Source organism: Mauremys mutica, chromosome 6 (assembly GCF_020497125.1).
Source record: "Mauremys mutica isolate MM-2020 ecotype Southern chromosome 6, ASM2049712v1, whole genome shotgun sequence".
In the NCBI taxonomy this organism is placed as follows: domain Eukaryota; kingdom Metazoa; phylum Chordata; order Testudines; family Geoemydidae; genus Mauremys; species Mauremys mutica.
The window spans coordinates 15,856,754-15,874,747 of NC_059077.1; the positions used below are offsets into that span (position 1 = coordinate 15,856,754).

The window sequence follows — 17,994 nt, forward strand, 5'->3', positions numbered from 1 at the left end:
AGTGCCAGGGGCAGTAGACAGGAACCAAAAGCCACATCCTCCCAGCGGCACCCCGGGAGGAGCGCTCCGTCCACAGGGGTCCCACCTGCAGGAGAAGCCATCTGTGTGGCGCTCGCCCATGGTGCTAGCGGGCGGTGCAGGGCTCAGGCAGGAAACCCAGCCGCGTTTCCGCCCCATGGCACTTGCTGGTCACCTGGAGTGCGGGACCCCCCTGCAACGGGGCAAAGAGCAGCAGCGCTGGAGGGGGGAGCGGGGGAGGGCCTGAAGAGGCCTCGGGTGCAGACAGTGGCGGGGCCCAGCCCAGCCGAGTGCTCGGGGCTGCCGCGCCCAGCACCTGTTCCCTGTTAATTAAAACTTCATTTGTCTTTTTCTGCGCCCCTCAGATCTGTGCGCCCGAGGCAAGTGCCTCACTCGCCTCGCCCTTGTTACGGCGCTGCTGTGTATGAATATTCTTGGCCTCTGAAATGCGCTTTCACAAACATTTATGCCAGGAAAACTCTGCTGCGCTGAATGTTTGTGAGAAGTGAACACAAAGGGAGTGGACAAAGCAAAAATGTGATTTAATAGTGACTGGATTTTTCCCCACCATTATCCTATTAAATATTATTTGTATTGTGGTAGCGTCTAGGGGACACCAGTACTAGACCATTGTGCTAGGCACTGTACAAACACACAACAAAAAGATAGGCCCTGCTCAGAGGAGCTTATACGCTAAGCATAACACAAGAGACAACAAATGGATATAACAGATGGGGGAACACAGAGACAAATATCCTAGCTGTCAAAGTGGTCAGATGTGGACTGGGCTCGTCATTTCAGATAATGCACCAGCACTGGGATAGTGTAAAGAGAACAGTCACATGGAGGTAAACCACACATTCTTCAGATTGTAATACTGTAGTGGTCACCCATATATTGCAGAGGATCATTGAAGATTTTACAGCACTTTTTGCAAGAGTAGGAGCGTTGGCCCCCGGCCTTACCAAAATCCCACGGTAGCGGCTAAGACACTGCCCGAAGTTTCAGTTGAGTGCAGTTGATTCTTTATCGCCCATTCTAAACTATCATGTAGTCGAGCTGTGCCCTGCTGAATGGAACAGATTGTTCCCTGGTGGGGGGTGTGATTTGTCCAGTATATCTTTTTAAATAAGAGGCCTGTGTCCTTCGGCGCACCCAGAAAACCCACTGAGGACCTTTGGAATTCGGGCCTCTTTTATTTAAGTTCCTAAGTACGGAGTTAGGAGCCTAACCTTAGGCAGTGCCTGGTGTCTTGCAGCCCTTAAGTGCTACTGCTGTAGAAATAAATAATCATAGGATGTCACCTTTAACTGTACTCAGGAAAACACTGGCCTGAAAAAGCCCACGTGAGGCCAAAATGTTGGCTAAAAGCCCAGGTCTGCAAATGCTAAGAGGATTTTTTAATACCTGGCTGTTTGAGTGATTTCTGGAAAAGACAGCTGGGGAGTTCAGGCAGAGCTATAGGTTCACCGGGCGTTCTCATTGCTAGTTTCTGAGCAGCTACCAGCCTGCAGCTGACATTTAGCCACACTGTGAAGGAGTGTGTCAGGAGTACGTTTGTTCCTTTCCATGGGCAAGGGGGACATTTAATTAGCAAAGATTCTGCAAGGCTGCCAAATCAGAGACATAACATGGCAACTGGGTACCGTCAAATGGGACAGCAAAGGCCACTTGTCTGGTTGGTAATGTGGACCAGTCTCCCCCTCGCCCCTGCCTGGGTTTCTATGAGGCATTGCGGGGCTCTGCACTAGGTGCAGTGTGCCAGTGATAGAGGTTACATCAGGGTATAAAATCAGCCCAGCCTCATTTCCTTTCTCTCCTGATGTCATAGCTGAGTCACTGCCAGAGCTCTGGAACCAGCCCCTCAGCCCATGCACTCACCGTACTCTTTGGGATGACCTGGGGTGCGAGGAGGGAGCAGTCCTTACCCTTGGGGAAGCACAGGACTGCGGCAGGTACAATGTGGGAGCACAAGGGCTGGAGCTTCTTGCCTCTTGTCCTGCCTGGGCACTGAGTAATCTGGCCCCGTGTTTGTAAATCACGGGGTAAAGTCACACTGCCCGTATACATATTTCTTATCAAGAATCAGTTTCCTGTCCACCGATCTCCAGAACTGAAGCTTTAAATCAGGAGTTTTTCCAAACAACTCAGCCCTGCTCCCCAGTTCCAGACCTGCACATAGAAAGAGGAAGCACGGGGGGGTGGGCTCCCTAGGCATCCCAGTGTGAAACCCCACAGGTCATTATGCTGCCTCCTCTAGGGATTTTCCTAAGGCCAGGTCCACACTAGTAACTTTTGCTGGCATGGCAATGTGATATGGGGTGTGATTTTTGTGTGTGTGTGATGTTTCTATGTCATCCAGAAGCCCTAGCGTAGACACATACCTGCACGACTGTGCTTTTATTGGTATTGTTTATTTCTGATATACTGGCAAAAGGACTTTTTTGCCCATATAAACTGCATCTCCACTAGGAGGGTTTGCTGGCAGCCTTTTCCAGAGTACACCTGGCCTGCGTCATTGGCCCATCCTCTTCAAGAACAAAAGGGAGGTGCCAAAGCCAAGTTTGACCACTCTTGTTTTGTTTAGTGGATCCAGAGCTTATGGACGGTGCCGAGTCAATGGGTCAGGGGAGTGACGTTCTCCTCTATTTAACTATTCAACAGGCACAGCACAGACAGTAGCAGTGTAAGCTTCTCTTGCAATGCCCACTAGTTGCTATAACCCTGACCTGGAGACCTCCCATCTCTAAGGGCGAAATTCCATCTCTGTGTCCATTCAGTCTGGGCCATCGGACTGAAACTCCCAATTAATTCGCCAGTAACAACATCACAAGTATCAAGGAAGTGAAACCTCAGCAACTGAATGGGGAAGGGATATTTATTCCAGCTGATTAGAATTAGTGGTAATAAAAACAAGCCGTTGGGAGGAAAGCTTTAGTTAAAGGTTCAACATCCCAATCCCTTTAACTAAGGTCTGCGAAAGCTCTCATCCCGCATTTCTGGTCCGACAAGGAGACTTTTAGGGGGGAAATACCCAATGAATTCAAGACTTTATATTCTTGATTTTCCTAAGGTTAAAAAAAGAAGTGGAAAAAATCCTCTGTCTTCAAAAACTCCAAACCAAAACCACAACTACTTAGTGGCACCCAACGATGAAAAAAAATCTCACCGGCACTGACAGCCTGTTGTTTGCTCATACAGGGAATCATGAGCTGGAACAGATGCAGCTCATTCTGGAGACGATCCCCGTTGTCCATGAAGAGGACAAAGAGGAGCTGCTCAAAGTGATGCCAACTTTCATCAACAGCACCTGGGAAGTGAAGAAACCTTTACGCAAGCTGCTCTCGGAAGTGAACGGCGAAGGTACCGTAGCTTTAAGTCACATTTTGATCAGGTTTCTCTCATCCTCCTGATTTTAAGACCAGGTCTCCCCCAGTGGCCTATACAAGAGGAACCATCCCCCAAGCTCAAACACAACACCACTGGAGAGCTGCTGGAGACCTGCTCTCTCCAGGAAGAATTCCCTCCATGATTCATCTTGACCCTTCTACCCCCTCAGAAGCTAAGCCCTGAGGTGTCCCCCAGGCCACTAGGCTCCCAGCCCCATCATAAGGAAGGAATCACATCAGGGCATGGGGAAATGTCTTAAGTTAATGCTACCCAGATCAGTGTTATGCTGGGGAATTGCTCCAGGTTTGTGGGCAATGATATTGAGGAGGACGGCTGGCCTGCATCATGCCACACTTCCCCCACCTCCTCGTGGATCACACATACAGACTTCCCAGAGCCCAAGGGAGATGGGGATCATCTCACAGAACTGGCACTCTCTCACCTTTCCTTTGTGCCTCAGCCCAAATCACTTCGTTCCTCCCCACTCCTGCTCAGGGGAAGGGAGAGGTGTGTTAGGTCCTAAAGGAGACATTTTCCTTAGTAGTCTGGCTACAAGGCAGCAGTGCAGTACTGTTAGAGTGGGCACCTTGCTTTTCAGAGGTGTAACATTAGCAAAGTGTTGCCCTCTATAGCCCAGTGAACGCTGTTTTGGCTGCATTTGTATGTGTCTGTTCTGGAGTTGTTATTAATGTATTGACCCAGAATTTATCCCCAAGTTGGGATAATTTTCTTGTTTCCCGTCTTCTTGGACAAATACATATGTGCACAGTGAGAGAATAATTCCTTTCTTCCATGTAGATCTGAGATCCCTGACACTCCTCTACAGTATCTACAGTATCCCAAGGCAGGACTTTTTGCAAACTCCTGGCAGTTTTTTTTTTTTGTTGGATTGGGGCAGAAGGTATATTTACCTTGACTTTCCCACCTGGAATGACTGGTAGCACTTCAATCACTTCCAGCACAATCGTTCCCTTCTGTGGTCAAGGGGCCAGGTAAAACTGACTTCTGTCTCTGTACCTGAGTGCTGCAAGCAATGAGCCTCACTGGTACTCTGCAGCAGCTTTTTAATTGGTCAGGGGTGGCAGGGCAATTTCAAGAGCATTGTAGGGAGCAGATGCCAAGGCTGCCTCTGTGCCTCTTGCCGAATGCCAAGTCATGGGCTCTGCATTCATATTTGTGCTGTTCCCTTGCATGGTGAAAAAGAAGGGAACTCCCTAGGCTCTTATTTGAAATCCATGGTTGGCCCAGCCTGCTCAGGTGCTACCATGCAGGGCCGGCTCCAGGCACCAGCTGAGCGAGCTGGTGCTTGGGGCGGCAGATTCTAGGGGGCAGCATTCCGCCCAAACCTAGGGCGGCACTGACTCTTTTTTTTTTTTTTTTTTTTTTTTTGCTGCTCTGACCGCCCTGTAGGGGGCAGAGGAGGGGAGCGCCCTGCAGCAAGCCCGGCAGGGCAGCCCGCATCCTTCCCCCCTCACTGACCGGAGCAGCTCGGAGCCCTCCCGGCAGGCGGCCCGGAGGTGGTGAGCGCCCCCCTGAAGCCCTGGCTGCCCCCCTTCTATCTCTCCCCCCCGCTCCCTCCCCTTCCCCCCCATTAGACCGGGCGCGCACTCTGCAGCACAGGGAGTCCCCTGGCTCCGGCCGCCCTGTAGGGTTTTTTGTTTTGTTCTCCCCTGCTTTGCCGGCCACGCCGTTCCCCCACCCCCGCTTTGCCGCTCCAGCCGCGCCGCAGGTTGTTTTTTTTTTTCACCTGCTTTGCCGCTCCAGCCGTGCAGGTTTTTTTGTTTTCCCCCACCCTGCTTTACCGCTCCGGCTGTGCTGCAGGTTTTTTTTTTTCTTCCCTGCTTTGCCATTCCAGCTGCGCCGTTTTTTTGTTCCCTCCACCCTGCTTTGCCGCTCTGGCTGCACCGTGTTTTCTTTTTCTTTTTTTTTTCTTCACCTGCTTTGCCGCTCCAGCTCCCTGTCCCCCCCCCCCTTTACTGCTCCAGCCCCACCGCGGTTTTATGTTGTTGTTTTGTTTTTTTTCCCCCGCTTTGCTGCTCCGGCTGTGCTGCAGTTTCCCCCCCCCCCCCCTTTGCTATTCCAGCCCACCGTTTTTTTGTCCCCACCCCCACCCTGCTTTGCCGCTCTGGCCCCGCTGTGGTTTTGTTTTTTCCCCTGCTTTGCCGCTCCGGCGGCTCCCTCCCCCCCCCCCTTTTTTTTTTTTTGCTTGGGGCGGCAAAAAAGCCAGAGCCAGCCCTGCTGCCATGTGGCAGTGTATTTTCTCTGTTCTCTTTGCTCTGAATCCTGGGCTGTCAGTGTGGCTGGCATTCCATACATAAGATCTGCAAGGAAAAAATTGCTTGTATGTGGGTAAAGAGTCAAAACAGAGACCTGGGCATGTAGATCAGTGTGACTCTTAATTAGAATAGGCCATTATTGGTCCTTATCAACAGTGATACCCATCAGCCCTCAGTATCTCAAGTATGAGTCAGATTCCAAACATTAAGTACTGAAGGGATTTATTCTCTCTGATGATTTGTGGGAAGGAATGTCACTTGCCATGCTTACATAATCTACTGAAGTTTTCTTGCCCAAATGACTTGAACTATGAGTGAATTGTTTCACCATGATCCTTGTTGCAACCCAATGACCTTATAAAACTGTTGATTCCGTCATAATTAATGCAAACAGTAAAATCATCCAGTGAGAGACAACCAGGTACTGGTTAATGTTTATGCACAGGTATAACAGATATCACCCTTCCTTCCTCTTTGTGATTAACTGTTAACTCTTCTTGTGAGCACACAAAGAAGCCTCCAGATCAGTTTCTTTCCAGATGAATTGGGATATTTACCAGCATTGTTACAGGTACAGTGAGTTAATATTTCCAGGATTTAGGGTTAAAAACATGATCTGACAGAAAAAATAACGCACACCTCTATTTTTATTATCTGAATTTAAGGCCATGGCCTGAGAAGCATCCCAGTAAACCAAATGTCCTTAACAACAAGAGCTGATGTTTTCACATACCCTATGCAAAGGAAGCATAAACAGATAGAAAAATCATAAATGTTTAAATAGTATTTCTTATGCACTTTAATTGCACTATAGCTGCTCTTATATCACATGTGTTTGTGTACATTGAAAGCGTCACACTGTACTGTATTTTCTGAAAAAAAAATTATGCACATAGAATTATTTAAATGCTAATAGGCAGAATTATTTCATAGTCTTGATTATGCCAGGCACTTTAAAAATAGCACTTTTAATTTAATTCCACCTCAAATGCACATAAACATTTAACAGTTTACAGCTGTCCCTGTTTCCGGCTATGAGGTGAGTCCATAAAATGGATTTGAAAGCATGAAAGTACTGGTCACACATCCAAATTAAGCAGGTTTCAGAGTATTAGCCATGTCTCTACTCTGAGACACTGAATGATTTATAGAATTAACCATAAAGAGTCCCACTGATTTCTGTGGGAGCTGGGCTGGGACGTTAGTATTCCACAATAACATTTTAGCCCCTTATCCTTAAATTGGATTAGTGCTCAGGTACAAGGACCTGCCTGCTGGATCAAAGCCTTGACTCTGCAATTCTCTCTTGGAGATGTAGCTCTATCTCTGCCATTCTCTCTGTTTTGTTAAAAGAACAAAAAACTGTAGGCTACATAACTCCCAATGCATGCCCATAACTCCCAATAAGGGTAAGATCGGTACATAAGCATCCAGAATAAATATGCCTCTGTGTTAGATGTACATAGGACTTAACCTTTAATTCTGTTCTTATTTTAATGATGATGAACATCAAACAGATGGGTCTCTATGGATTCAGGAGCCTGTTTCTCTGCTAATAAAATCAGTTTTGCTTTTGGGGAATTAATGAACCTGTTTCTCTGTGGTACACAGCTATTGATTTTCTGGAGAAGATCCTGACATTTAACCCCAGGGATCGATTGACTGCAGAGATGGGTTTGCAGCATCCTTACATGAGCCCATACTCCTGCCCTGAAGATGAACCAATTTCCCAGCATCCATTTCGGATTGAGGATGAGATTGATGATATTTTACTGATGGAAGCCAACCAGAGCCAGATGTCCAACTGGGACAGGTGCAGTATCCATGGCTTAACAGGCTAGGCAGTTATGAATTCCTTACTCAGGCAAAACCCATTGACTTCATTTGGAATTTCTCTGATCCATTGTTATACGGATCAGCAATACATGCTTTAAAACCAGGCAAGACACTGATCTTTTATTATACAGCTGACCATTCTAACTCAAATCTGGTCCCACTAAAGTCAATGAGAGTTTTGTCATTGATTTCCAGTGGGACCAAGTTTTCACTGGGCATATAAATTACTGGGCTGTATTCTGCTCTCAGTTATATGAGTGGAATTACATTGACTTTAGCTGAGTTGCATCTGTTTAAATGAGAAGAATTTGGCTCTTTTTCTCTATTTTCTATTTCTTGATCCAAATGCCATAATACTCATTCTGGTACCCTTTGGGACCATTAAAGGTATGATTAAGAACACTATATCTGCCACCTTTCAAGCTGCATAAGGCCACAGATACTGGGTCTGTTGTAGCCTGACCTAGCCAATGGAGAAGCTGAAAGGCTGGTTTGCTGCAGAACTCCTAAAATGACAACAAGCCCCCAGTTTTGCAGGTATGAAATGTGGTGCTCTCCCCATCTGTGTTTTGCATCTCACCGTGTTTGGGACACTCCATCCCCCCTCTTAGGGCTGGGCTGTGAGTCTGACTGAGTTACTGTAGCTCTGTGGCTAGGATAAATCTCCCTCGTTGCCACAGATGGGTGGAAGGGAGGGGCGGAGAGGTCTGAGCCTAGTATAGGGACCATGGTTTTAAGAAACTAAAAATGTACTTGGGAATAAGGTGTCTCCCAATTCATTTGCCAAAGCACAGAGGACCACGTATATTAAGGGCACATGGATGATGGCTGAACATTTCCTCTCTTTAGAGCACACCTAGAATGGAGCTGCCTGCCAGGGAGATCCCAGTACTTTTGAGCTGTGGCCAATTAAAACTTCTTCCCTAGATATTTGACTTTTTTTCATCTGGCAATTAACTTGCCCTCATTGAGCACATCAGGAGATTTACTGGGCATACTCCCAAAGAGTTCAGTTTCACGCTCCACTCCTTGGAAAGGAGCAGATACTGAGCACCATCTAGCACTCTGGAGGCACTAGGAGTGGCTGGGTGGGATATCTCCTTAAAAAAAATCAGGTTGCCTCTGTGATTATGGAGCTTTCAAGGATCTTTCAGCCTTATTGGCTTGTATGTCCAGATCAGTTCCAATGCGTGTAAATATCCATTTTGTCTAATTGCTCCAAAACATGATCTGTACACATCTATTTACTTCACACAGTTGCAGAGAGGACCTACACTGCTCTTATGATTGGCTCATAGAACGATAAGGCTAAAAGGGTCATCTAGTCTAACCCCCTGCCAAGAGACAGGGTTTGTTGTGTGTGAACCATCCGAGATAGATGGCTATCCAGCCTCCTTCTGGAAACCTCCAGTGAAGGAGCTTCCAGGACTTCCCTAGACAGAAACAGGCTCTCTAAGAACATACCAGATGCAAGTCAATCCAAGGCAAACTAAGGGAATGACTGATACGGGACTGGATTAATAAAGAATGTAAGGAGGGTTAAGATAGGATACTATGAGATAGCTGGAGGCATCCAGCTGCTGACCTGACATGATGTCCCGGGAGGTGTGCTGCCTGCTTGGAGCCTACATCCAGACATCACAGAAAGGTTGCCAAATCCCCTCTCTCCTTCTGAGCACTACCCCATGCTGCTCAGCCACAAGGGCGCTAATGATACTGCCTGAGCAGATCAGCAGTGGCTACAGAGAAAAGGTGAAGGAATCAGGCGTGCAGCTTGTATTCTCATCCATGCTGCTAGCTGAGGGTAAAGTCAATCAGATTGAAGAAAACAAAATTATTACTTATGACATTTTCAGGTGACCCAAAAACTGGGTGAGTGGTAAATAACAAAGAGGACAGGTCACTAATACACAGTGTTACGGATTGCTTGGTAATCTAGGCACAAACAGACACTTGTTTGTTTTAATGTGGCCAAATTGAAAGTGCTACATCCAGGAATAAAGAATGTAGGCCATACTTATAGTATGGGAGCCTCGGTGCTGAAAAGCAGTGACTCTGAAAATGACTGGGAGTCATGGTAGCCAATCTGCTGAACATGATTTCCCACTGCGATGCTGTGGCCAAAAGGGCTAATGTGATCCGTGGATGTAAAAACAGGAGAATATCAAGTAGGTTATTTAACCTCTGCATTTGGCACTGGAATACTGTGTCCAGCTCTGGTGTCCACAATTCAGGAAGGATATTGATAAATTGAAGACAGTTCAGAGAAGAGCCACAGGAATGATTAGAGGGTTAGAAAACTTGCCTTATAGTGAAAGACTCCAGGAGCTCAATCTGTCTAGTTTAACAAAGACAAGGCTAATGTGTGACTCAATCACAGTCAGTAAGTTCCTTATATGGGCAACAGAAATTTGCTAATAGCTCTTCAGTCCAAAAGGTATAAAAGATCCAATGGCTTGAGCTGAGCTAGACAAATGAAGGTGCACATTTTTAACCGTGCATGTAATGAAACACTGCAAAAATTTACCAAGGGTTGTGGTGGATTCTCCATCACTGGAAATCTTTAAATCAAAATTGGATTTTTTTTTTTAAAAGACATGCTTTTAATGAAACAGAAATGAATTCAGGTAAGTCCACTGGCCTGTGTTATGCAGAGGGTCAGACTAGATGTTGCAATGGTCTCTCCTAGGCTTGTAATCCATAAATTTATGAATGCCCATCAGCCACAAAATCATCTTTATCAGTTACTTTCCTGCAGAACACACAGACTTAAGATAGCTGCTGCCATCCCATTTTAATGTAGATTGTTCAGGTGAATCAGTCGCTGTTTGGAAAACCATACAAACTACGAAGACATCATAATAATATGCAAAATAACTTAGATCTTTTGACCTGCATAGTGAAAGTATCTATTCTGTTTGTAGTGTACAATTATAACTTTATCATCTCAGCTTTCGGCTGATAAGTGCACTCAGCATTGTCATAGCCACGTTGGGAATGGGATTATGGTCTGTGTTTTACATTATTTTATTTCTTCATTATATTTTAACATAGTTATAGCTAACACGGTTTGAGCGGGGCTTCTTCTATCCATAAGGTGAGGGATATTTCATTCTGAGAACCATGTCTGCAGATGATCCTCCTAGGCAGTCATTAGCATAGCTTTGTCACGGTTCTGACATGGTTCTCAGACAAATCAACCCTGTCGACAAAGGTCAGAACCCTACCAGCAATAACCATGTTTAAACAATTCTGCTGCTGAGCATCTATCTGTTTCTCTAGATATCCGCCAACATATTTTCTTTGAACCAACAAGTTGTGAAACTCTGTCCCTACTGGATATTCTGTATACAGCCTGTATTTCCGAGGAGGAACCCTACAGCTTGGAGAAAATTCACCTTGTGTATTAGTGTAACCCACACACCTGCTGGGTGTGGTGTTCTGTCCCATCTAGTGGCACTGAGACCACTTAGAGAGAGAGATAAAATGAGTTTGCTCTACAGCCTTAGCTAACAGCCAGTTGGCTTTTAGCTCATGCAGTAGAGGCTCAGGCACTAAACTCCAGAGGCCCCACGTTTGATCCCATCCGCCGACGACTGGGGTCTGTAGGCCTTCCATTAGCAGTTCCTGATACATTGACTGCAGCTTTGCAAAGTAGTGCTGTTAAGCTGCTGAGTGTCTCAAAGATTAATGATCTCTTCATGGAGTTTCATAGACACTCTTTCTCCAGGAGTAAAAGTTTGTCAAAGCCAATGATGTTTCAATCCTTTGGCTATTATTAACACTTTTATATTTTGAGACTCTGAAAGCTATCTAAGTGGGGCTCAGACTTGTAAGCCATCACTGATGTGATTTCCTCCTGAGACATAATTTCCCTTCAATTCCTGTCTTGAGGGAAATAAAAGTAGATGAGATGAACAAGATAATTGAATGAATTACAAGGATCTTTTGAAATGTCATCTTTTCTAAAAAAGGCATTTGCTTATGAGACAGCAGCTGATTCAATACCCTCTTTCATTGTTTCTGCTGTTTAAAAAATGCTGCTAGTTTTGACTTACGATGCTTTGGACTGAAAATAAATAAGATGTATTTGTTTTAAAAATATGGATAAGTGACACACCAGGATGATAGTTTTATTGTGCCCAGGAAGCTGGTCTTTTAATACATCCGTGATTTTTAGTTAGTAACCGTGTAATTTAAAAGTTGCCATTAAAAAGTCAACCTTTGCCTAGAGTTTCCACGCAGTGCTATGCGAGACACTGCAGGTTCTCAATATACATTGAGTAGGAAGTAACTGCGGTATATCAGCTACTACTTTGTGGCAATTCTTGGCAAATGATGACTTTTAATGACAGAGGCTATGAATTGTGAGGAGGTGTGAGAAGGTAAATGTATGTTTCAGTTTTAACTCCTTCCTTCCTGGGGAGCCTTGTTGGCTCAGAGGATTTTTACTGGTGCTATGGAACTTTTGAAATCCAGGCTGCACATTCAAATCCACAGCAGGTGGATAGTGGCTAAGAACTGTTACCATCTGATACAGTTCAGCAGCCTATGTGAAATGAATTTGGATGTCTTGGTTCCATTCCCAGTGAACAGGTGTCCTTTATCACAAAAAACATTTGCTAACTGGCAGCTCTGTTGGCAGTCGAAGCAGAGAGGTCAATGACAGAATAGGCCAGAGAGACCTAAGTCTACTCACATCCCCACAGCTGCTCCTTCCAGGTGTCACATCAGGTCGGGAGTCAAGTCTCCAGAACTGTCAATTCACCACATTTCACCATCACTAAAAATAATAATTTTAAAAATCCGTCCTGTTCAACATTATTAATTTCCCTGCCCGAGTGAACAAGCATCTGGGGGCAAACAAGCTAAACTAAGTAAAGAGTAATTTTGGGAGCCTCACTAATCTTGCTTTCAGTGTAAACCTGCATATACTAGATCCTTGTCAGTTATGGTCACTGAAACAGCAAATCAATATCTCAAGGTCAGTTTGTCACTCTCTTATCCCTTTGCTTTTATAGTTCCTGGTCTGACACATTAAAGCAGTGGCCTTGACTGTTCTCCTAGTCGCCTGGAGATCTTTGGTATAGGGAAGAATATTTCAGAACACAAGGCAAGATTTTAAAAAGTCATTAGTGATATTTGGGCCCAACAGGGGACACCTTAAAGGAATCTGATTTTCAGAAAGTACACCTGCCCTCTGAAAAACAAGTCTTTTTAAGGTGTTTCTAGGTAGATCCCCAAAGCTCACTAATTTTGGGCCAAGAGTCTAATGTTCTAGGGAGAGAGAATATGTCTAGTGGTCAGATGAATTACTGGATGTTTGGTCTACTAGTTTCTATTCCCATCTTTGGCCCTGCTTGCATGTATAACCTTGGGCAAATCACTTAAACCCTCTGCCTTTAACACATACGTAAAATGTATTTATTTCACAATAGCTTTTGAAGGTATAATTAATTCCACTTTGTAAAACACATTGCAATCAATGGGAGTTAGGTGCCTAAATACCTTTGAGGATCTGGACCTCTGAAATTTTTGGATAAAAGGTACTTTAGCATAGGAAAGGTAAATGCCGCAGCAGTAGTGGGAACATCTATTTAAACACTCCTCCTACTTACAAACAAAGCCAACAATTGTTCATCTAATCACAGAATGTCTTTCCCAGGTATCAAGTAAGTCTCTCTTCTGATTTGGAGTGGCGACATGACAAATACCATGATATAGATGAGGTACAACGGGACCCACGCGCAGGATCCGACTCCATTGCTGAAGAAGCACAAGTTGATCCACGCAAATATTCTCAAAGCAGCTCAGAGAGATTCTTGGAGCAATCGCATTCCTCAATGGATCGAATGTTTGATGTTGATTATGGGAAATCATGTGATTACAAAGTGGGGTCACCTTCCTACTTGGACAAACTGCTCTGGAGAGACAATAAACCCCATCATTACTCAGAGCCCAAACTTATCTTAGACTTGTCGCACTGGAAAACAGCAACTCTAGCACCCACTGCAGAGTTATCACTGGAAGAAGAACCATCCAACCTCTTTCTAGAGATAGCTCAATGGGTAAAGAGCACACAGTCGGGGCTTGAATGCCCTAGTCCTCTTCCAGAGCTTCAAGAACAGCGTCTGCTCTCTTCTCCTCACCATCATCGTAAAGAATCCAAGGATGTAAACAGTGAAACAGACCCTCAGTTTGACTTGGATGTCTTCATCTCCAGGGCGCTGAAACTTTGCACGAAACCCGAGGATCTCCCAGACAATAAGCTCAATGATATCAATGGGGCTTGTATTTCAGAACACCCTAATGAGATTGTACAAACAGAGGTGTTTCAGAAAGAGAGGTGGTAAAGAAACAATGTCTGATATTCACTGCTAATCTCTTTGTAAGTCTTTGATAATGCATCAATTACCCTACGGTGAACAGTAATTAAGGTTTGATCTGTCATTGAACATGTCAGTTTCTTACGGTATAATGAATGCCTTTTTATTAAAAGGTGAGCACAAACCAGGAACCCCTTTTGATGCCTTAGAAATACACTTAAAGGAATCAAGAGGTGTGAATGAAATATTGAGTTTCTTATGCTGCCTTAACAATCTTGCCTTGTAACTTCTGGGACCTATTTGGTACTTCAATGTACAATGGAGAGATGACTGTACAAGTTTACAAACAGAAGTTGAATCAACTTCCTTTTTTATATATAATATCTTAAAGGAATAAGGATGAAGGGGAGTCCCTTCATTATGGTCAGACACTCCCCTGGTTTGACAGGTTCAAAACACGTTGAACCAGAGAGCTTCTTTGATGAACTCATCTGAGTATTGTCTATACAGAAAGGAGTAATGTAAGGGCATCTCTTTCAGTAATTAGTCCTATAGACACCTTTGACCAAATTCTGCCTTTAATCAGGAAATAGGGGTTGGAAGAATGTAACTAAGGGCAGAATTTGGCCATCGGGACAGAAAATGAGGCTGCAATATTAATGGGAAAAGAATTTGACCCACAGTGTATGGGTCATTTTGTTTGTCTCATTGGGAGAGAGAATTTTCACTAATAAGCACATTCTTCTAATCTGGTTCCTCACATAAACAAGTCTTTCCTTCTGCAGTCTAGATGTGGATCTGAAGTCTGCCATTTTTAGAAGATCCAGCACCATAACTATGGGTGGATGAATGAAAAAAACATAATGCAGCAAAACCTGTCTTAAGCAACTGCTGAAAGGACCAGCAAATACTGGCAGTGTGGTCTGCAAGGGAGGAGAGAATTGGAAATTTGGGAGTACTGAGTTATGCTCTTGGCTCTTCCACTTACTTGCTATGTAGCCTTAAGCAAGTCACTTAATGTCTCCATTACAAAATTCCCATCTGCAAAATAGGTATAATACCTTGCTCAAATAGATGTTGGGCAGGTAAATTAGCCAAAGCTTGTACAGTGCTTTGAATAGCCACAGTACTATATAAGTGCTAAGTATTGTTGTATCATTTTTTTTACAGAAATTGGTGGTCTTTGGCTAAAATTTGAACAAAATCATACTGGAAACTTTCAAGATCCGTTCAAGTGGTCACTTAAACCAATGGTTTGGCTGTTGGAGGTGGTCCTCTGTGCAGGCTGCACAACAGGGACCGACCAGCAAGGAAAGGTGATCCCCTTACTGGCGGCATTAGATTCTTACACTATATATATGTATATATACAGTGTGTATATATGAAGTATATACACTTCAGATATGAAGAAATATTCAGATCTTTCCAAGGCCCTTTGCTTTCAGCTTCCTTGGACGGTAACTAAGTCAGTAGAAAAACAACGCTACTTTGTAAATAAGTATAACCACAACTGATCTATTGTAGGTTCTGTTTTCATCCACACTTCTGAGCACCTTAATAACTAATCAGCTAACTAGAATTTGTATATTGAATAAATGTTATATACGTATATTTAATCAGCCAGATCAAATTTTAAAAAATGGAAAACATGTAAATAGTAAGTGGTTTAAAAAATATATGTATTATTCTTGTCATCCTGCCATTTTGTTTTCCAGCATGACGGCATTACTTTTATTTGTGAAAAGATAAACTACTGAAGGTTCATATGTCACTACTGTCATAGGATTGGATGAAAGACTAATTAATGCAGAATTTAATATTACTAACCAACATTTCTAGTATTGGTGGAATCAGGATTTAGGGACAGGTTCAGCTTTATGACAACTTGTGCTAGGTGTTCAAGAGCTGAATAACTTGCTTGTTCTTACTGTTAAAAATTTATTGTACTTAAGCTGCTTTAAATATTGTTACTCCAGTTGCTTAGTAGCCCAGTTCAGGCTGCCAGCTGAACAGATTGTGGGGCAGGGGAAACCTAGTTCGGAGGTAAAAGGAACCTGGAATGCAAAGAAAGTGACCACCCAAACGTCCAGCAGCGAGAAGGGTATGTCCTGGTTCTTGGAGTTGAACGTTTGGGTGCCCTACTTTTAAATGTCAGCACATTGTCCTGGAAGGAGAAATAAGGGAGGGACAGGAAGAGATCACTTAAAGTGTGTAAAAAATTATTTATATACCTCAACGGAAGCTCAGCGCATTTACTCATGATGAGCCAAATTCAGACTGAGACAGTGGATGTGTCTCCAGTCGAGCTGCTCCTGTTTATGCCAGGTGAATTTGGCCCGGTGAGCGTATGACTTGTCACCCTTGTGCAGTTTATTAGTATACCCTTCAGCAAGCCATGCGGTCCTGAAACATTATTCATAGCACCACAACATTTGTGGTATCCATATCCTACCTCCTTAGCCGCCAGGAAAGAGTATATAATATGTGTGAATATAAATCCTGCCTGGGTTCAGTCCTGCAATGGGCTGAGTGCCCTCAGCTGCCACTGAAGTCAGGAGTTGAGCGTGCCCGGTATCTAGCAGGAGATGCACAAACCTTGCAGCTGGAGGCCCAAATGAGAGGAAAACTTTTGGGACACAACAAAGCGAGTAAGATTGTAGGATCAAACAAGTAGTGTGGGAAGCGACTCAACACTGTATATTGATAGAATAAGCAAATATTTACTTCTGTTCTGCTAAACCTCCATATTTACTGACCTGAGAAGTTAATATTGATCAAACAATGTCAGTATTTTCCCCGAGGGACAATAAATCTTCAAGTTCACTGAAACAAGAAGCCATTTTATATTTGTTGCTACATACAGTCTGAATGTCTTCATCAGAAATATCTGGGACTCTTTTCACTGTGGTGATGAATGTCAAAAGTTTATCAGTTTTTCCTTTGGAACTAGCATTGTAATGGGGAGGTGAAGTTTGAGGGTCAGAAATAGAAGCCTCAAAGAAGTAAATAATAGATTTTCATGGAACTCATTGCAGCTACTCAGGATTTTCCATTTTGATTTGTGATCTGACCAGTTAACATTGTTCCAAATGTCAGTATTATCGACCTGTAAGGAGGTAAACAATGGAAATGTCTCTAACTTGTCACATAATTGTTTCAGCCAATGACACACCAGGTTTTTTCTCATGTATGTAACTATAATAAAATTTAAGGTCTGATTCTTCCCTGCTTGACAATGTTCCGTCATTTTTCTTTTTGTGACATGGAGTGAGATATCATTGAAAACAGAACTTGGTTCTAAATTCATTCAGTAAATTATCATGAATACTTCTTGAAGTTTTATAAGGAGGCAACTTGGTTATTTTCTACTGGATAGGATCTAACCAAACTTCTCGTTTTAGTTAAGGTTGCATTTCATCCATAGTTTAATGTCACTGAGCTGTGACATTCATCCCGCTCCTGATATTATCATTGGTGCTTCTGACTTTTTATTTGCTGGGGTTTTCTTGGTCATTCATGCTACTCAGTCTAATGAAGGAGGTCAGAGTTGTTCTGATTCACAGACATTTGCACTTAGGTTATTTTGTGTTCCATAGAGCAGTTGTTGCAATAGAATACAATGTATCAGCTTAATAGTCAGACCCACGGCAAAGTGACCTATTTGGAAGAATAGTTTATCTGACTATTCTAGACCTTTTTTCTATTCACAACTATGCTCTTTTCATAATTGTTTGAATCATTTTAGTGCATGCATTTTATGCTATGGGTTATTGGCACAATAAGCATCACCATTATTAATGATTCATAATGTGTGATTGGCCAGTTAAATCACATGGTATTGGTTCAGTCCCCCGATTGGATGACATAGACTTTATAATTTATAAATCTATCTGAAATGATATTTATGGTGAAAATAATTTTGTGAACAACGTTTAGTTTTTTATTTAAAAGAATAAGTAGCATCACTACTCCCTGGATGTCCAATAGCCAAAACCTGTGGCCTAACTCAGTTCTGATCTCCTGTACATTACAGCCTTCTGTATCCAAAAGTTGCAGGGAATATCTGAAATCTTTAGAAAAAATTACTTTTCACTGTAGGAGGATAACTCGCTACCCAGCTAAAGAATGGTTGTTCATCAGGTCCTTAC

The 17,994-nt window shown here is 43.5% G+C and overlaps 1 protein-coding gene across 1 annotated transcript in view; it reads left to right on the forward strand.

Annotated features, from left to right (window-relative positions):
- Positions 1–17,066, forward strand: part of MAPK4 (mitogen-activated protein kinase 4) — a 138,796-nt gene extending 121,730 nt beyond the window's left edge. Inside the window, exons 4-6 of the mRNA XM_045022229.1 lie at positions 3,220–3,381; positions 7,296–7,497; positions 13,186–17,066. Coding sequence (XP_044878164.1) covers positions 3,220–3,381; positions 7,296–7,497; positions 13,186–13,873 — 1,052 coding nt within the window. The 3' untranslated portion in view covers positions 13,874–17,066. The remainder of the gene's footprint in view (positions 1–3,219; positions 3,382–7,295; positions 7,498–13,185) is intronic.
- The last annotated feature ends 928 nt before the right edge of the window (positions 17,067–17,994 follow it).